Consider the following 21,030-nt stretch of genomic DNA (forward strand, 5'->3'; position numbering starts at 1 on the left):
TATAATGAGACTGAACATCCAGTAATGTTTGTATCTTTGAAAGTGTGAGTCAGTCTCCTGGATTCTACAGGATGGTTGTGTGTCTGTCTAAGCTTCAGGTGACGATTGCAGTTCTCATTTTGGGTTCTTTGGCTTCACGCCAGGGCTGCTCTGATTGTTTTGCTCTGCCATATGGATCAGACTCCTCCTCGTGTTACTGATATTTGTGCAACTAAGTGCTTACAGACCGCTCCTGTCCTGGTCAGGGGCCTGCTCTCTATGCCCCACGGCATGCTTTAGAGCCGCACCTGGATGCATAAGCCCTACATGATTATTTTTCAAATACTTATAACTTTTATTTGTAAACAGTTGCAACTTGATGCAGGCATTTACCTTGTCCTTAAAATTACCTTATCAAGCTGATAAAATGTTTTCCACCATGCTATTAATTTACTTATAAATCATTTTTAAAATAAATCTGGAAGACTCAGGTAAAATAGTCTTTTATAAGGTATAAAATGACTATACCATAAGGTAATGACATTTTATTATCGCTTCTCAACTGAAAGAGTTTAAGAAACATCTGCAGAGATTAGTCATCAAAAGATACTACTGAAGTAGCTACAGGGTTGTGATTTTAGTCATTTTAGGGATAATAATTTATGAACTACTTAAGTGCTACTGTTTGCTAGACAGTATTCTCAGCACTGGGATACATCTGTGAAAGAGAAGAGACCATAAATAAATCCATCATTTACTCCCTATTTATTATGATGATAAGTGCTCATGGAGATTATTAGATGACAGGTGTGTGTGTGTGTGTGTGTGTGTGTGTGTGTGTTGTTAGGGAGAAAGGAGATGCAGCTGGCACGTGCAGGAGGTGTCAGTGACTGACACACCAAGTGTGCACTGCCTGCTAAACTTGAGGTAGACATTCTGAGTAGTCAGGTGGGGCTTTGAATTGAGGATGAGGTCCTTGAAAGAAGAGGTACAAATTTGAGAGTCATTATCATGTGAACAATATTTAGTATCGTAAAAATAAGATCATTAAGAAAATCTAAATGGAATATAATTACAAAGTTAAAAAAAAAAAAAGAAAATCTAAATGGATAAGTAGATTAAGCCATGGGGCAATTAGCATGGAAGTCTGGGACCTAAGAAGTATCAACAAAAGGTTCTTAGGAATAAAGAAATAAGAGACCACTGTCCAGGAAGCAAGTGAATTAAGTGTGCCAGATGGTTCTGTAGGTCAAGAAAGATGAACGCTTAGAGTTGGCCTTTGGATACGACAACATGGAGATCAAGGGTAATTTATGATCTGCCTCTTGGTAGAGGGATGGGAGTGCCTGTGGGATAACTGAGTTCAGGGAATAACAGGCAGAAAGGAATGGAGGTGCTAGCGTGAGCAACTTCCAAGGAATTTTGTTGAAAAGAGGAAGTTAAAGCAAAGTGATATTTTAAAATTTATCTATAGTCCATCTGTTGTCCTCCCTAATCCCCAATCCCACAGTTCCTCAGCCCCATTGCTCACCCCTGTCCCTGAGAGGATAACCAGGCCAGACCAGGCAGTCCTCTGCTCTGTATGTGTCAGGGGCCTTGGACCAGCTAGTGTATTGCCTGGTTGGTGGTTCAGTGTCTGGGAGCTCTCAGGGGTCCTGGGTTAGTTGAGACTTCCTGTCTTCCTATGGAGTCGCCCTCCTCCTCAGCTTCTTCCAGCCTTTCCCTAATTCAACCATAGGGGTTCCCAACTTCAGTCCAGTGATTGGGTGTGAGTATCTGTGTCTCAGCCAGCTGCTTGTAAGGACTCTCAGAAGATAGCCATTCTAGGCTCCTGTCTGTAAGCACATCATAGCATCAGTAACAGTGTCAGGCCTTGGTGCCTGCCGCCACCCCCCCGCCCCCATGAGATGGATCCCTGGTTGGATTGCTTTTCTCTCAGTCTCTTCTCCATTTTTTGTCCCTGCAGTTCTTTTAGACAGGATCCAGGAATACTTCTGGGTCAGAAATCTTGAGGTCCTGTCTATCTACTGGAAGTAGACTCTTCAAATTCCCTCTCCTCACTGTTGGAGACTTAATCTAAGGTCCCTCCCTTTGAGTCCTGAGAGTCTCTCACCTCCCAGATCTCTGGTACTTTCTAGAAGGTCCCCCACCTCCCACTCCCGAGGTTGCATATTTCCATCCATTCTGCTGGCCCTCTGGGCTTCTCTCCTGTCCCCTTTCCCCATACCTGATCCTGTTCCCCTTTTCCCCTTCCCCTCCCCTCTCCCACCCAAATTCCTCCCCTCTGCCTCCTGTGATTATTTTGTTTTCCCTTCTAAGTGGGATTGAAACACCCTTACTTGGGCCTTCCTTCTTGTCAAACTTCATACAGTCTGTGGCTTGTATCATGTGTATTCTGTACTTTTGGGCTAATATTCACTTATCAGTGAGTACATACCATGTATGTCCTTTTGAGTCTGAGTTACCTCACTCAGGATGATATTTTTTAATTCCATCCATTTGCCTGTGAAACTCATGATGTCCTTGTTTTTAATAGTGGAATAGTATTCCATTGTGTAGATGAACCACATTTTCTGTATCCATTCTTCCATTGTGGGGCATCTGGGATATTTCTAGCTTCTGGCTATTACATATGAGTCCTCTATGAACATGCTGAATGGAGCATGTGTATCTCTGGTATTTTTAAGATAGGAAAACTACTTGTTTGATTATTACTAGAGGAAATAACCTAACAGTAGAAAATTGATGTAGGAGAAAGTCCACAATTGCTAGAAACATCCTTGAGTAAGACGAGACTGAATTTACTCAGCAAGTGTAGAGACAGGTCTTACAGACACTGACTGTTCATCTATAACAACATCTGGGAAAACAGAATATACAGACGTGCATGTTCATAGAAGCTGCATGTGGGGGATGAAAGGATGAAAATTAGCTGTAATGGACCTAATTTTCCAATGTAGCAGGAAAATGAGGTTTTCCACCATCTTAAGAATGAGGATGAGCAGGAATATAGTGGGAGTTTTGAGGGGAAGGGAAATGGGTAGAATGGCACATGCAAGAGAGGAGAAAGCACACGGCTCGGGAAATACCATGTTTGCTGAGGAGCCTGAGTCGAAAGTGAAAGCAGGTAGCATTGCTGAAGTTCTCTCCATAGCCATGTTCAGCAGCATGAGCATACATGCAGATTCAGTGGGGGATTAATTCCAGGTAGCAGTTAGCACTGACAAGCATGACGTGAAGTGATAAAGGGGCAAATGAACTGAGGACAGAAGGAGGGAGGGCTGTAGCAATTGCCCATGGAGTTTAAGTTGGACCAGGAAGGCAGACAGACATCATGGAATAAAGAACAGGGAAAGTGGGGAGGATAATCAGAGTGAAGGGCAGAAGGGCTCTGGATGCAGTGAAATGAGAGACCAGGAAAGAGTAAGAGGTCCAAGAATGTGTCGCAAGCCATGCAGCTATGCAAGCTTCCTGCCTGTCAGGTGGGGGCTGGAGCTCATGCGTGAGCAGTGAAGGGAGCGCAAAGTGAAGGGGGCTCAAAGTGAAGGGAGCGCAAAGTGAAGGGGGCTCAAAGTGAAGGGAGCTCAGAGAACTCAGGCACCATGATGTCAGCAGGATGTTGGCGCCCAGGAGTTTATCTTATCATTGGAAGGGCACAGAGTAGCAGCACTTCAGAGTTCAGGATAAATATTTAACAGCATAAAATAACGACTCGCTAGAAGTTTAAAGATTATGCTACTTAATTACAGAACAGATTATTTAGTTGTATATTTTATACAATGTGGGAAAATAAGATGAGAATTATATAAACATCTCTAATTTATAATAGGTATCCGCATCATTTATGAGGAAGAACAGTCATCCTGCTCGATACCTATTCCTCCCAAATGTACCTCTAAGTTATACCATCAAACAATCACAGTGCCTAGGGACTGGGAGATGGGTCAGCAGTTAGCACGTACGTCCTTGCTGAGGACATAGGTCCAGTTTCCAGTACCTACGTGGGCGACTCACAATGGCCTCTAACCATAGTTCCAGGGCTTCTGATGTCCTCTTCTGACCTCCATGGGTATTTGTATGCATGTTGTACACATAAAAATAAAAAATTAAATTAATATGCACATTCAGCCAATTAAATGCACATTCATCAAAATATTAAGGAAATATCGATCAAGAGAACAGCCAATAGAGCTGTATTGAGCCCCTAGAACTTGTAGAACAGAGGTCATTGTCAAGTCCTTTCCACACTGTGAGCTGTTGCTGCAGCTCACTGACACCAGCATTTGAGTCACCAGAGTCAGCTGTTTGCCCTACACCTGTTTGGGCCAGTGTGCTTGTTATTGTAATTATGTACAGTAATTAAAATAGTAATGTGCTGATGAAATAAAAATGAGGGAAGACACTTGTTTTTGTATGACCTAAGCTAAAAGTTTTGGAAAGATTCTAATAAATTAGGTGAGAATGAGGCGGATGTAAAATATTTGGGAGGCGGTTGTGAAGGAGAAGGCATCTGTGCTGATACTGCTTTTCTGTTTTCCTTCTTAAAACACATCTGTCTGTCTGCCTATGTATCTATCTATCTCTATCCATCTCTCTCTCTCTATCTACCTACCTATCTATTATTTATTTATTTAGGTAACAGAAATAAGACCCAGAGCCTCACACATGCTAGACAAGCATTCTTATATATATATATATATATATATATATATATATATATATATATATATATATATATCTCCAGATTTTTGGGAGATCTTACTTTTTATTAAAAAGTAAAAATAGATTGTTGCATTTAGGTGTGGTTCCCCCCAAGAATACCCTTGGCAGGGAATAAGGAGGCAAAGATTAAAACAGAGGCAGAAGGAACACCCATTCAGAGCCTGCCCCACATGTGGCCCATACATATACAGCTACCCAATTAGACAAGATGGATGAAGCAAAGAAGTGCAGGCCGACAGGAGCCGGATGTAGATCTCTCCTGAGAGACACACCCAGAATACAGCAAATACAGAGGCGAATGCCAGCAGCAAACCACTGAACTGAGAACAGGACCCCCGATGAAGGAATCAGAGAAAGGACTGGAAGAGCTTGAAGGGGCTCAAGACCCCATATGAACAACAATGCCAACCAACCAGAGCTTCCAGGGACTAAGCCACTACCCAAAGACTATACAGGGGCTGACCCTGGGCTCCAACCTCATAGGTAGCAATGAATATCCTAGTAAGAGCACCAGTGGAAGAGGAAGTCCTTGGTCTGCCAAGACTGAACCCCAGTGAACGTGATGGGGGGAACACCTATATAGAAGGGGAGGGGAGGGGTTAGGGGGATGTTGGCCCGGAAATCGGGAAAGGGAATAACAATCGAAATGTAAATAAGAAGTACTCAAGTTAATAAAGAAAAAAAAAATACTGACAAGGATTTCAAAAAAAAAAAAAAAAAAAAAGGTGTGGTTCCCCCAAAACTACTTAGCTGTGGAGAAAAAGCATGCATTAGAAATTAGTGAATTGATGTATATTGGTCTTTCTGCCCAGGCTGACTTGGAATTCTTTCACCTTGTCATGGGAGGTCTTATGAAGACATTTCATTCAAACATAGGTACTTTGGCCAAACCATTTTCATCGTCTGTCCCGCATAGTTCTCCCTTTTCTCAGATAGCTGTCATCCTACTTTCATGTTATATATAAATTATTTAATAATAATTTTAAGCTAAAAGTCACATTTCAGGCTTGTCTCTGTCCTCAATGATTTCCCTCTTTAACTGGCATTGTCCATTGATATAGTGACTACAAATCTAGATACAGAAAGCACTATGGAACTTATCAAGCAGTCAATTTACATTTTCATTTTGTATGATGTTAGTATTTTGTTTGCCTTTTTGTTTTAAAATTTGGCCTCATTATATTTATCAAGTTTCATCTTATTTTTCAAAGAATTTTCTGTAGCAACTGGTAACAGATTTTATAAATAGATTTGTGGGATGTGGGAGTGGGTGGGTTGCATGACACGAGGAGAGGCCAGATCAACTTTGGATGTCATTCCTTGGGTGCCATCTAGCTTGCTTTTTTAAAAACTTTTTGTTGATTCTTTGTGGGGGTCACATCATGCACCCCAGTCCTGTTCATCTCCCCATCTTGTAATATCCACACTTTGCCTTTGCAATACCCCCCCAAATAAACTCAAACAACAAAAACCAGAAGCATAAGAACATTCCACCATGAAAGCTATAGAGTCGCAGTGCGCCCCTCAGTGAGTCTTCCGTCAGTACCTCTTCCTTGAAGATGCTCATTGCAATGAGCCGCTGGTCTGGATCAAGACCTCTGGCTTCTGTGACTCCATCAGTATCAGATCCTCAGCAGGACTCCTGGCTATCCTGCTGTTGCCCTGTGCTGTGGAGGCCCTGCAGCTTTGGGTCAGCAGGACTGGCCCTTTCACACATCCTAACAGTTGGCAGATGGTAGAGGTTTTGGAGTGGACCAACTCAGTGCCCTAGATCTGGGCCTACATGGTAGCTGAACTGGTCAGGGCACGGCTCTCCTTATCCACACCAGCAGGGCAAGCTCTCCAGCACTGCTCCCAGTAGGCCATCAGTGCTGCCACTGACAGGGAGCAGGGTCAGCTCTCCTGCTCTCAGGGCCAGCTTACCTACACCTACACCTCCAGAGCCAGAGCCATCTCCACTGTGCTACCCAGTCAAGGCAGTGTGTGTGTGTGTGTGTGTGTGTGTGTGTGTGTGTGTGTGTGTGTGTGTGTGTGTTGATGTAGTGCGCAGTCTCCTGTTCTCACACCCTCAGGGCTGGCTCCCTTTGTCTTTGCCATCAGGCCCATCTCCACTGTGCTGCCCAGATAAGGTACAGGGTCTGATGTCACAAGTACTACAACCAGTGGGGAGGCAAGGCCAGCTATCCTGCCCCATTACCTCAGGTCCTGTTCTCCCGACTATCTATAGGCAGGTGGTGAGGGGGAAAAAGGGAGGGCATCATCCCTCACCCCAGCCACCTCTCCAGGGCCAGCTCATCTGCATCACCTGTATGAGGTCCAACTCCACTGTACTGCTCAGTGAGGTGCAGGGCCCTCTCTCCTGAGTGCTGCAGCCAGCATAGGAAGGACCAGTTCTTACACTCTGATGACTCTGAGAGTCAGCTCTCCCAACTGCCAGGTAGTGAGGAGTGTGAAGAGGTGAGGTGGGGGAGCATCAACTGGCACCCATACTACTTCACAGAAGACAAGTGGCAGGGCTAGCTCTCCCATGCTCTCGCCCTTGGGCCTGGTTCACCCACGCCCCCTCTACCAGAGACAGCCCTACCCTGTTGCCAAGTTGAGGTCCAGCTCCACTGTGCTGCTCAGGTGAGGCACGGGGCCTCACTCTCTAGAGTGCTGCAGCCTGTGAGGGGCAGGGATAGCTTATATGCTCTCATGACTCCAGGGTCAGATCTCCAGGTGCCTCGGTTGGAAAAGGAAGGGACAAAAAGGCATACCTCCCCTCACCACCCAGGCCTTCTCATGGCAGAAGAGGGACCGAGCCCCGCTCTTCCTCACTCGTGCTCCCAGGGCTGGCTTACCTGTTCACCCACCCCAGGGCCAGCTCTACTACTGTACTGCTCAGGGGAGGTGCAAGGTTAGAACTCTTGAGGGCTGCAGCCTGTGAGGGGCAGGGCCGGCTCTCTGGCTTTCATGACCCAGGGCCCACTGCTGCAGGGTGTAAGGGGCAGCCTTGCTCGGGAGCTCACGGCCCTGGGGCAGCTCTCCCCACTGCTGGAGGTGCTGGCATGGGAAGAGGTGAGGTGGGTGCAGCTGATGCATGGCACCATCAGCTGTGCATGCTCACACCCTGAGGCCAGCTTACCCACATGGCCACCAGGCCCAGCTGCAGGGTGCTGGACCAGCTTTTCAGAGGGCTGTAGCCAGTGAGTAGTGGGGCCAGTTATGCACAGGTCCTAGACATGGGACTGCTCTGACCAGGGACGTCCCATGTTCTCTAGTGGTAATATGAACCATGGTCAACCCCTGCCACTGCATAGCCATGAACTCAGACATGGCCCCCAGCAGCAGCTAGGACTGGGACATTACCATGGCCCCACGTGGCAGGGCTGGCCACTCACAACAGGCTACCTTCGAGTCTCCAGTTCCATCTCTCTTCACAGTGCTCAGACTGTTCCATATCTCTTTCCCATCTGTCCACCACATACTTGCACATTGCGAGGGCTCTTGCTGCAGGCTGGTCAGGAGGCCTGTGGGCCCCTAGGTGAGATCCTCTGTCCTGCTGCATGGCATAGCGGCAAGCAGGTGCTGATGGCCGCTTGTGCTGTATGCTGGAGGTCAGGTCTCGGGTTGGCATGGCAGTCTGCAGGTTTCTGTCTGTCTTTCTCCTGCACTGAGCTGCCTGGATTTGATTTGATTTTTACGAGTCCCGGGTATAAAACATCTGTGGCCACCAAGCCAGGTATCAGGCTAGGATGAACAAAGGGCTGATGCCCTGACTGATGTATCACCGCCACCAACAAGGTGTCTCTCGCCTTTTCATCCACAGCAGTGTCACTCACTGTCTGGCAGCTTACTGGATGCTAGGGTGCTGGCCAGTGGACCCTAGGGATCCCCTGTCTCTGCCTCTCTGGCACTGACATTACAAGCAGGCACCACCACTTGGCTTTCCCTGTGGGTTTCTGAGCTCATTACTTTGCTTTAACTTGCCATAGAAGAAGCTTGAGCTTAGTGCATTGTGGGAACTAACAGTGTAGTCTCTGGATTGAGTATGTTTAAATTTGAATGTGTCATTCTGTACTGATTCTAGCATGCAAGACCAGTGTGTGTGGTAAGACTTGGAAAATATTATAACCTCTAAGCTTTAGTTTTCTCATTTATAGTAGGGATAATAATAAAACATCACAGGAAGTGAGAATTCAGTAAAACCAATCAATGCTCAGTGTAGTGCCTTCTTGACACGTACCGGATGTCAGTGTTCTGTTAGTAGTCCTCTGATAAAGGTTCTCAACAAGTATTTTTGAATTTAGGTTAAAGTGTCCCTTCTGTAAGGTGTGCTCGTGCCTTGCTCTGTTTCCCCACGGCAGTCAGCACATGCAGCACATTTCGTCCTTTGCAGTACCTGTTGTCTTTGGGCTGCTAAAGCAAGTATGTCCCGTCCTCCCTGATAAGTCTGCACTGAGTGTGTAGGAAGAATAGCCTGCTACTGTTTCCCTTTGCTTGTTTTTAAATAGATTCATTTATTCATTATATGTGTGAGATTTTTTTTTTCTGTATGTATAAAGTGTACCATCTGCGTGCTTGGTGCCTACAGAGTTCACAAGAGCGTGTCAGATTCCCTGAAACTGGGATTAGATGGTTGTGAATCATCACAGGGTTCTGGGAGCAGAACCTCCGTCCGTACAAACACAAGCTCTTTACTGCTGAGCCACCTCTTTAACACCCCCTCTTTTTTGCTTTTCATACAAACTAACTTAATAATACTATTCGTGGTGGGGGGAGGGAGAAGGAAAGAGAAGGAGGGAGAGGGAGAGAGGGGTTCCTTTGGGACATTATTAAGAAATGCTTGAGAGGCTAACTTAGGTCTCCTTCCAGGGACATACTGGGACTGTGGTGAATCAGATGGTATATATAGGTAAACCTAGTGTCTCTGTGGTTCACCTGGAGAACAAAGGGTGCCCCTTCGTCACAAGCACTAAACATTAAAAGTTGTGACGAACACCCTCAGGGTCTTGGTCTGATTGATAGTCAGCTTGGTTGGATCGGAGGCGCCCACCAGGGAGCCTCGCGTCTGCTGTAGTCCAAGAAGCCCTTGTAAATCACAGTGCTGTCTTGATGCCATCCCAGAAATGAGAAAGGGTCGCCCAGGTGATCTGTAATCTTTGTACACAATAAAGTACACTTCCTGTCCCAAGTGTCTTAAGAGGAAGAGATTGAGACCCAGCATGTTCAGGAAGGTAAACGGAGGAAACCACCATTTGTCTCTCAAGTTGGAAATCTGGGGAATAAAAGGCGGCATTCCCAGGAAAGGAAGGGATAGCTAGAGCTGCTGAACGTTCAGGCTCAGAGGATGCCGAGAGGCAGCCCCGGGAAGGCCAATCAGTGTGGGGTGCGTCAGCAGTGCAGTGCCTGGTCAGTGTGGGGTGCGTCAGCAGTGCAGTGCCTGGTCAGTGTGGGGTGCGTCAGCAGTGCAGTGCCTGGTCGGTGTGGGGTGCGTCAGCAGTGCAGTGCCTGGTCGGTGTGGGGTGCGTCAGCAGTGCAGTGCCTGGTCGGTGTGGGGTGCGTCAGCAGTGCAGTGCCTGGTCGGTGTGGGGTGCGTCAGCAGTGCAGTGCCTGGTCAGTGTGGGGTGCGTCAGCAGTGCAGTGCCTGGTCAGTGTGGGGTGCGTCAGCAGTGCAGTGCCTGGTCAGTGTGGGGTGCGTCAGCAGTGCAGTGCCTGGTCAGTGTGGGGTGCGTCAGCAGTGCAGTGCCTGGTCAGTGTGGGGTGCGTCAGCAGTGCAGTGCCTGGTCAGTGTGGCAGTAGATGGGCTTATAAATAACAAATTCATATGAGTGCGTTTACACAAAGGAAACAAGATCAGTTCAAGACTACTCACTGTTTTACTGTTTTCTAGGGAAGACAAGAGTTAACTGTGTTAATGCCACATACAGTGCTGGGTTATTTTAATGGTATGCACAAAGAATAGAGGGACTTGGAACGGTTAACTGTGTGTCCATTGGAAGGAATTCGTAGATAAGGTCAGGCTGAGTATGAAAAATGGGAAGAAAGCCATCAGGAAGACAGGTGGAGCTTTCTAAATACTGAAGTGTGGATGATTGCACACAGTGCTCTGGGATTTTGCACGTCAGGGGTACTTAGCTCGCTCTTAGTTGTAAAAGATCAGCAGAGTGTGGTGGCATCTGCCTGTATGCTCAGATTCTTTGGGTGCGGAGGCAGGAGAATCATTTGAGTCTGGAGTTTGAGGCCTGCCTGGGATACACAGCCAAGACATTGTCTCAAAAAAGAAAAGAATACATTACCCTAGTTGTTGTAAAGAATGTGGTTTGGAGAGGAAAAGTTGTCTTGGGGACTGCTCACTGAGTGGTGGGTGCGAATAGAAGAAAGAGGATAAAGGCAGAAGTGCTACTGAGGGATTGGCAGCCTGTGGATGGGGTTGTAAGGATTTTGCCAGCTGTTGTGTGTCCTCATGTACTGTTTCATCTGTGTTGGGATGAGAGGAAGCAGGAGTTCAGGGCAAAAAAGGGAGAAAGATAGTGTGGCTGGTGTCTGACATTTGAATGTGAAAGGCCTGTTGTGGGCCATGCCAGTTTATAGTCGGTGTAAACTTACATACACATAAACAGATCAGCCTTCAGGAAGACTTTTAAACCAAGCAACAAGAATGCCTGGCATCGTCCATGTAGGAAAAGAGCTCTGTGTACTGTTGTTTCATCGTATGCTTTATTCTCCTCCTCTCTGCAGCAGCGGACACAACCGAGGCTTGACTGTACCGATCATGCGTGCTTGCTCCTTGGGCATACTATTTTAAATGGCTTTTTGTCCATAACTTTTTTCACTTTCAACTTTAAGTCTGTAAATGTTACTTCTCCGGATATTACTATGTGCAAAGAAACTTGTAATTCTTGTCATAGTTTTCAACATCAGTCTTTCAAAATGGTTCTTAGTACAAAACGATTCCCTTTAACTGCCCTTTCCCTACATAGGAGCTGATGCAACAGAACGGGATTGGCTATGTGCTAAATGCCAGCAACACCTGTCCAAAGCCTGACTTCATACCCGAATCTCACTTCCTGCGAGTGCCTGTGAATGACAGCTTTTGTGAGAAAATCCTGCCCTGGTTGGACAAGTCTGTGGATTTCATTGGTATGTAGCTCAGGACAAGGTACAGCCCTTTGAATCAGTGTCACAGACAGGCAGAGCCTGTCTTTTTGCCTCATAGAGATTTCAAGTCTGAAACCAGCACATGATGTTGCTTACCTATTTAATGGTCAAGCTGATGTGTGCTATGCTGTCCCTAAGGGATTGGCCTGTGACCTGCTAGCTAACTTTTAACAGCTCCGAGGTTAAAGCTTTTCAGGATCTATAATTATGTGTTGCAAGTATTTGAAAATCAGTTAAGCTTTCAAAAATACCCCTCTCCCCCCCACTTGAAACAGTTTGATGAACCTAGCTGTTATTCCTCCTTACTTACTGCTGTGTTTTCCTTGGGAAAAGTTAGGTCCTGCGAAAAAATTTCCTGGGCCTCAATTCACACATCAATAGTTTCAAGTATTTTGCGTTCAGTGAAATTCTAGCATATACGTGTACATGCTGGAACTGTAACAAGTTAGTCTCTATCGTCCTTTTTCCTGCTTCTTTGGCCTCGTCAGGAGCCTCCTACATGCCACACACAGGACCTGGTTACCTGGTGGTTGGTGCTTGAGTGTGGAGGAGGAGCAGAGGAGACGTGAGCACAATATGAGGTGTGACTACACATTCCATGCAAGGACGTCTTGTTGTTTTCCTCCAGTGGGCACATAAGTCTGAGCACTCAACTCCATACTTAAATACTATGAATTAGCCATTGTAACTAAAGATAAAAGATCTGGGGCTGCGGGGCTGACTCATCATTTAGAGCACTGACTACTCTTCCAGAAGACCCAGGTTCAATTCCCAGCACCTGTGTGGTGGCTTAAAGCTGTCTGTGATTGTAGTTCCAGGAGATCAGACACTCTCTTCTGTCCTCTCCTGACACCACCAGAAACACTAGTAGTTCACAGATACACATGCAGGCAAAACATCCATAGACATAAAAAGGCAAAATTAGGTATATTAATTCCTGGTAACATTTTTCATTTTCCAGATGATGCTTTTCAAGCTTCAGGTAATTCTGATAATAGTTTGTTGTTGTTGTTGTTTGTTTGTTTTGTTTGTTTGTTTAAGAATTTCAGTTTTCCAGACTTCTGTCATCAATTTGGACTTGTTCTTTAAACCATCTCAAGATTAAAGGCTAAGATAGTTAACAGTTCACATTAAAATCATAAAGAAAAAGCTTCATACTGACACTTTCTCATTGCTCCTCCAAGTATATTTAGCACAGCGTTAGATTTTTAGCCCTTAAAAAAGGTAAACAATTGTGATTAATGTTCCCATTGGATGTCGTGTTGGTTCAGAGGCGTGATCCAAGCTCCTGCTCTCTTCTCATGGTCGGTTCCTTGGCTCCTGCTCAACCCCACCCCACCCCAAGTCCACAATTCTGAACTGAGCAACAGAGACAGTTGATTAAAAGGATGTACTTTGGAGCCAAACTTTGTGTCCTGCCTCCCTAGTTATCAGTTAAGCAATTGTGTATCTCTAACTTAAAGCTCTTAAAACTCTCCTGTGCCTGTTTCCTGAACGACAGGCTGAAGGTAATGCGCCTACTTCGTAGGGAGAGCGTGAGGATTAAAGCAGACAATCTATAGGCAACCAACACTGCACAGTACTCAGCTCAGAGTCAGCTCTAGGAAATGTTCCTGACTCTGTTTTCTACTCCTCTCTCTGAGACATGCTCCTGCTAGGCTGGCCTCAAACGGCCGGCTCAAGCACTCTTCCCAAGTAACAGGGGCTGCAGGCACAGGCTACCCTCTCTGACTGCGGATATTTTAAAGAGTGCCATGAGGATTTCCTCCTTTTCTCCCCTCTGCTGACCTGTGCTCGAACCTCCCCTGGTCCTCACTCCTTTTTGAGCTCCCTGACACCTCACTCTAAGCAGGTCCTCAGTTTAACTCTTCAGTCCTCCTTCTTGTTTATTTTATTATTAAGAGACAAAGTTTTTGTCCCTTAAAAAACCCTAAACACTGAGTTTGAATTTCTGTAGAGCTGACTGCTGTTATTTCATTTCGCCATCTCTGCCGTCTTATTCTTCACTCCAGAAACTTCAGTTTCCTTAATTCCTACACAAAAACATGGCTCTTAGCCTGACATTCCCAAGAGACATCTTACACACACATGTGCTCACACACGCGCACGTGCGCGCACACACACCCCACACGCTCCCGCCTTTGCAGCCACCTCCACTTATTCTTCCATGGCCTGGGAGTGCCAGCCAAAGCAGCCTGCCTTCTGAGTACCCCGCTCAGTACCGAGAGGGCTTTCCCGTCCTTCCCCCTCTCTACCAGATCTAAGGCTCGGGTTAGCACTCAGTCTGTCAAGACCTATGTGCCAACGAGCCTACTCTAGAATATGCACTTTTATATTTAATTAAAAACTTATCAGATAAATTGTGGTTGTAAAAAAAAAAAACCAGCATGAGCACAGTATTGAAGGAGAAAAGGAAATCCACCATCAACATTGTAATGCATATTCTGACAGGTTTTTTAAAAAGTATTTGTTTTCTTACTTGTATGTATTAAGTATAGGCACACATATGGCACAGCAGACATATGACATGGGACATTTCTGGAGGTCAGAGGACAGCTTTCTAGGTCAGGTCTCACCTTCTACTTGGAAGCAACAGCTCTTTTCTTCCTGTGGCGGCTGCACTGGTGCTCAGGCCGCTAGCTGCACTGGTGTCAGCTTTGTCTCTTTACAGTCTCCTTCAAAGGCTGGAATTCTGTTATTCTATTATTGTGTGTACATGATACATACGTGTGGGCACACATGTGCCACCATACCTGGAGGACAACTTGGGGGAGTTGGTTCTTTCCTTCTGCTGTGGATTTTAGGGATTGAACTCAGGTCGTTTGGCTTATACATCAGATACTTTTATTGCTGAGCCTTCTTTCCATTCCCCTCAATATATTTTTAATAAATTGCTTTTAAACATACATAGTATTCAATACATTGAGGAGCGTGAGAACAGGACCGTGGTCTTACACACTCTTTTTTTAAAAGATAATTATCATTTGAATTTTTTTAGATTCATTTAGATTTATTTTTATGCCTATATTACCTGCGTATGTGTTTGGTGCCTGAGGATGTCAGAAGAGGTCACCAAATACACCAGATCTGGAGTTCCAGACAGACAGTTGTGAGTTCCAGACAGTTGTGGGTTACAGACAGTCGGGGGTTACACACAGTCGGAAGTTCCAGACAGTTGTGAGTTACAGACAGTCGGGAGTTACAGACAGACAGTCGGGAGTTACAGACAGTCGGGAGTTACAGATAGTTGTGGGTTACAGACAGTTGGGAGTTACAGACAGACAGTTGGGAGTTACAGACAGTTGTGGGTTACAGACAGTTGTGAGTTACAGACAGTCGTGAGTTACAGACAGTCGGGAGTTACAGACAGTCGGGAGTTACAGACAGTCGGGAGTTACAGACAGACAGTTGGGAGTTACAGACAGACAGTTGGGAGTTACAGACAGTTGGGAGTTACAGACAGACAGTTGTGGGTTACAGACAGTCGGGAGTTACAGACAGTCGGGAGTTACAGACAGTCGGGAGTTACAGACAGTCGGGAGTTACAGACAGACAGTTGGGAGTTACAGACAGACAGTTGTGGGTTACAGACAGTCGGGAGTTACAGACAGTCAGGAGTTACAGACAGTCGTGGGTGCTGGGAGCCAAAACCACAAGTGCTCTTCAGCACTGAGCCACCCCTCAGCCTCAGGTCATTATCAGCAATAATAGGAAATAAATTCAAAATTAAGGAAACTGAAACCACGTGGTTGTACAGTATGTGTGCTGGGAATCGTGTGTGGAGCGTCTACAAGGTCTCCTCCCTGAGCCCCGCCAAGCCTGCCTCTCATCAGAATTGGAGCAGCTTCCAGCTAGAGATGGGGATCCACATACACACACTCATCCGTACATGCTGAGATAGGCGCAAAGGTGGGGAAGAACCAGATTATAGGAAAAGGATAATGTTGGTGGTATAAAATCAGAATTGGCGTTCAGTGGCTTTGAGCCTTTCACCTGAGGAAAAGAGAGAATACTGAGGAGAAGGTAAATGCAGGTGGTTGATGTGCACATGTGTGCATGTGTGGGCCCGTGTGCTGCTGAGCTAGCCCGGTCTGTGTCAGTGTGGGCTGTGTTCATTGTTCCCGTCTGGTTCCCTTGTCTGACCGAGTGCTGCTTATCGCTGACTCTTAAGTTACTTAGTGTCTAACGGATAATAACTTACAAGTTATCATCTACTATTATTATCTACCACAAGTCTGCATCACCGGCCGCCAGGCTGGAGCAGCTCTCTATTGTTCAGTACCCACTGCAGGTTCCTTGAATTCTGATGAGTTTTTAAGAATTTTAACCTTATCTGGTAGTGATCCACACCTTTAATCCCAGCACTGAGGAGGCAGAAGCAGGTGAATATCTTAATTTTGAGCCTAGCTTGGTCTACAGAGTGAGTTCCAGGACAGCCAAGGCTACCCAGAGGAACCCTGTTTGGTAAAACAAAAGATAAAGCAAAAATTATCTTAACCTCAGTCTTGCCCAACACAAATGAGAAGGGACAGATCTGGCTCCAGGACAGCCACTCTGTGGCTGTGCACATGACATGTGTAGTAGGTCAGGACAGAGCCTGTCGTGGTACTGCTTAGGACTGCCATTCTTGGGGGCTGTTTGGGCTGTCATCTGCCCCTGCGTGTGAGCTATGAAGCCCCTCCGCAGCCAGGAGGGCAGTGCTGTCTGAACCTCCTTGGCTTTGCTTCTAATGGTATCCATGAGCCTCTAACTCATGCCAGAGAATTACAGTAGTGCACTGTGTTAGTACCTCCTGCTTCCCGTTAGAGACTCTGTGTCATATATGTGATTGCGAGTTAAGCAGACAGCTGGGAGACAGCTCAGCCTGTTGAAGTGCTTGCTGTCCAAGCATGAGGACCTGTGTTTATTCCCAGAACCTATGTCAAAATGATGAGTTTGTGGTGCTCGCTTGTAATCCCAATACCGGGGAGGCAGAGACAGGAGGATGCCCTGAGGCTTTTTGGCTACCCAGCCGACACCTTAGCCTATTTGGTGAGTTCCAAGCCAGTGAGGTACTTTGTCATACCTGGGGAATGACAAGTGACGTGGACCTCTGGCTTCCTTCCACTTGCATTCTTACATGCACATTCGCATTACACGGCAAAAACCATTGGAATAAGAGCCCGGCAATCTGCAGTAGTTACCCACTCGCTGCTTATTAATAGCCCCATTAGACCTTAATGGCTCGTAGTATGTTATGGAGAGAGAACTAGCGTCTCCCTTCCTCCTGTAAAGTGAAGGCTCACTAGGGGGCCATGTAGGTAAGATCTGCTTTGAAGTGTCAGGTGTGAAGACACTGACAGTAACAGTCGGTAACAGCGAGTACAAGGTTTCCTCACCGAAGAAATCCTAGTGACTTTTCTTAAATTTGCTCCCACAGAGAAAGCAAAAGCCTCCAACGGCTGTGTGCTGATCCACTGCTTGGCTGGGATCTCCCGCTCCGCCACCATTGCTATTGCCTATATCATGAAGAGGATGGACATGTCTCTGGATGAGGCTTACAGGTAAGGACAGGGACGTGGCTCATGGGGCCTGCTTCACTTTCCCTGAAACAAAGGGGCTGTGAAGGTGGGTGGCCGTCACGGGTTCCTGTGACTCATGGTCTTGCAGAGGCTGAGGAAGAGTGTGGCTCTGCTTGGCTTTCGTTCCTCTGACACGTGGTGTTCGGTTTTATGCTTCTTAGTAACGGTAGCTCAGGAAGGCTTACTCCTTCCCTCGATGGAGGGCGTGGCCTTTCTGATTGACAGGTGGAGAAAGCAGCTCTTGCACAGCGCCTGGGTCTGCTCTGTCATGGTCCTGCAGACATGGGAAAGCCTGACGCACTCGTGTATAAAACCCAAGTAAACCTGTCCAACTCACCACATTTTACAGGTAGTGACCTTGACTAGGCTGCCCTTGCCTATCTTGGGAAAGGACAAAAAGTGACAGGGCTGCTGACTTGTATCTTCCTTGGTGACAAATGACACTGGTTCACTGTGTGCCCTGTTGACACGAAGTAGTTGGTTTGCATAAGAGAGAGAACAAGAAGATAAGATGTATGTACTGTGATGTTGGCTTATTTTAATATTTGAGCGTCTCAGAATGTCAATCCTGGAATAACGAAATGAGCTGCCTAGCTAGCTCGTCCTCCTGGGTGCTGGAAGGGTCAGGTCCTCTCTTTCTGCACTACTTCTCTCCAGTTAAGCCTCTGCTCCTGTGTCCTGCTTGGGCTGAAGTCCGGTGGGAAGGCCCACACTCTTATATTCTGTTACAGTGTTACTATGTGAGTTTTCAAGCTGGACCCAGACATCGGATGGTCCAGAGTTTGAATCCTGCTCCATCGATGAGTAGCTGTGTGACTTGGGACAAGTGAACTTAGGGCCTTTCAGCCTGGTCTACATGAAGCAGGTTAAGGACTGAATAACTCGGTACAGCAGCACAGTGCATAGCACCCAGAAATCACCTTGTGACCGATTTTCCTAACATTTTGAATATAAAAAGATCCAGAACTGGGTGCTTGGACACTGTGCCATCTCTTTGAGGGAAATTCTCTTGAGAGGCCAGTGTGGGCGTTGAAGAGGGAATAGTGGCATGTTGAAGCTGACGAGTGGCTTAGCCTTGCGGTACTTGTGTATGTGACGGGGGCAGGTGACAGGGAGCAGGCATTTCCTGGGGTTGAACAGAGTGCTCTCATCAACCGCATGGGAAGCCTTGGTGTCTTGGGAATAGGGAGCCTAGAGGGCACCCTCTAGCCTACACCCCACCATGCCACCGCTCCCTGAGAAGGTGTTCTCCACCTTAGTCCTGGGATTGTAAATGAATCCTCTCTGAAGCACTGGGGAGGTGTAGTGATACCCTGTCCCACTTTCTCTTAGTGTCCTCAGGACAAAGTGCAGTTGTAAAACTCAGGGCTTTGGCTTTGTCCTCTCTACAGATTTGTGAAAGAAAAAAGACCCACTATATCTCCGAACTTTAATTTTATGGGCCAACTCATGGACTATGAGAAGACGATTAGTAGCCAGACTGGAATGTCCGGGCCGAAGAGCAAACTCAAGCTGCTGCACCTGGACAAAGCCAGTGAGCCTGTGCCTGCAGCCTCAGAGGGCGGACGGAAGAATGCACTGTCTCTCAGCCCACCCTGTGCCAACTCTACCTCAGAGGCATCGGGGCAAAGGCTTGTGCATCCTGCAAGTGTGCCCAGCTTACAGCCTTCCCTCTTAGAGGACAGTCCGCTGGTACAGGCGCTCAGCGGGCTCCAGCTGTCCTCAGAGAAGCTGGAAGACAGCAACAAGCTCAAGCGTTCCTTCTCTCTCGATATCAAGTCTGTTTCGTATTCAGCCAGTGTGGCAGCGTCCTTACATGGCTTCTCGTCAGAGGATGCTTTGGAGTACTACAAACCTTCCGCCACACTGGATGGGACCAGCAAGCTCTGCCAGTTCTCCCCCGTTCAGGAGGTATCAGAACAGACTCCAGAGACCAGCCCCGATAAGGAGGAGGCCCACATCCCCAGGCAGCCCCAAGCTACCAGACCTTCAGAGAGCCAGACCACACGGCTGCACTCAGTGAGAACCAGCAGTACTGGGTCTACCCAGAGGCCCTTCTTCTCGCCACTGCATCGGAGCGGGAGTGTGGAGGACAACTACCACACCAACTTCCTTTTTGGCCTTTCCACCAGCCAGCAGCACCTCACCAAGTCTGCTGCAGGGCTTGGCCTCAAGGGCTGGCACTCAGACATTCTGCCTCCCCAGTCCTCTGCCCCTTCCCTGACCAGCAGTTGGTATTTTGCTACAGAGCCGTCACACTTCTACTCTGCTTCAGCCATCTATGGAGGCAACGCCAGTTACTCTGCCTACAGCTGTAGCCAGCTGCCCACTTGCAGTGACCAAATCTATTCTGTTCGTAGGCGGCAGAAGCCTAGTGACAGAGCTGACTCACGGCGGAGCTGGCATGAAGAGAGCCCCTTTGAGAAGCAGTTTAAACGCAGGAGCTGCCAAATGGAATTTGGAGAGAGCATTATGTCAGAGAACAGGTCGAGGGAAGAACTGGGCAAAGTGGGGAGTCAGTCTAGCTTTTCAGGAAGCATGGAGATCATTGAGGTCTCTTGAGAAGACCTCGTAACTTCTGTTGACAGTTTTGTTTCCTGTTCACAAAAAAATATTCCCTGTAAATCTGAAATATGTATATGTACATACATATATATTTTTGGAATATAGAGCTATGGTATAAAAGCAACAGATGGATCAACACAGTTGTTCTCTCAGCACTGCACTGAGAATGGCTAGTTCTCTCAGAAGAGTGGAAGGGTAGATGTTAGAATTCTCCCAGCCAGAGAAGAGATTTTGTTCAGTGAATTGCACATCTTCTTGTTCTACAAAAGCAAGGGTTTTGTTTGTTTGTTGTTTGTTTGTTTTTAATGTTAGAGGGCAAAATCCCTCCCATTTTCATGTGCAACAAGAGGTCTCAGAACTCATCTCTGTCCAGGCCCTTCCCTAGTGCACCTTAGCGCTAAGACTGAGCCAGCTGTGGGTCAGGTGGGAAGACCCTCCTAGGGACAGACCCTAACGGTAAATCCAAGGGGAATGACCCCGTCCAAAGCTGAGTAATCAACCCAAGCTCCATCGACAGCTGATGGCTACGGAATCATTCTGCTGGATGAACTGTTAGGAGCCTTGCCTAGATCTACTTATAACCAATCCAGTACCTCAGACAAGACATTTGGGGCCATCACCACTACCATGTCTAGTAGATCATTTTCTAGGCATTGTGAATAAGTAGGTAACTTGTCACTTTCCAGACAAATGCATACTGTCTATGCACAAAATCCCAGTGGGCCTGTTGCCCATGTACCCCTCCTGTCAGCTTGAATGAAGTGGGGAAACCAACTAGAGTTTTTAACTTAGCCAGAGACTGGGCAGTCAGACAGCTTAGAGACTTAAGCCAGGGATGGAGCACTAACAGTCTCCCTCCTCCTCCTCATAATTTAAGAATTATCTAAAGTGGGATGGTTCATTCTTCAGTTGACCATACTTGGTTTAGAGAGAAACATGAATCATTGGGCTTGGTAGTGGAGTGGCAGAACCTTCAGGCTCTCGGCCGAAACAGAGGCTTTTACTTCTGTTTCCCTCATGGAATAAAACTATGGGAAGACTTGGGAAGGTGAACTGTGAAGTA

General features: G+C 46.8%; 1 protein-coding gene across 1 annotated transcript in view; it reads left to right on the forward strand.

Moving 5' to 3' along the window:
* Positions 1-20,828, forward strand: part of Dusp16 (dual specificity phosphatase 16) — a 78,683-nt gene extending 57,855 nt beyond the window's left edge. The window contains exons 5-7 of the mRNA XM_032905539.1: positions 11,664-11,823; positions 17,261-17,384; positions 18,794-20,828. Of these exons, the coding sequence (XP_032761430.1) occupies positions 11,664-11,823; positions 17,261-17,384; positions 18,794-19,964 (1,455 nt within the window). The 3' untranslated portion in view covers positions 19,965-20,828. The remainder of the gene's footprint in view (positions 1-11,663; positions 11,824-17,260; positions 17,385-18,793) is intronic.
* Positions 20,829-21,030: the final 202 nt, after the last annotated feature.

Source organism: Rattus rattus, chromosome 6, assembly GCF_011064425.1.
Source record: "Rattus rattus isolate New Zealand chromosome 6, Rrattus_CSIRO_v1, whole genome shotgun sequence".
NCBI classification, from domain to species: domain Eukaryota; kingdom Metazoa; phylum Chordata; class Mammalia; order Rodentia; family Muridae; genus Rattus; species Rattus rattus.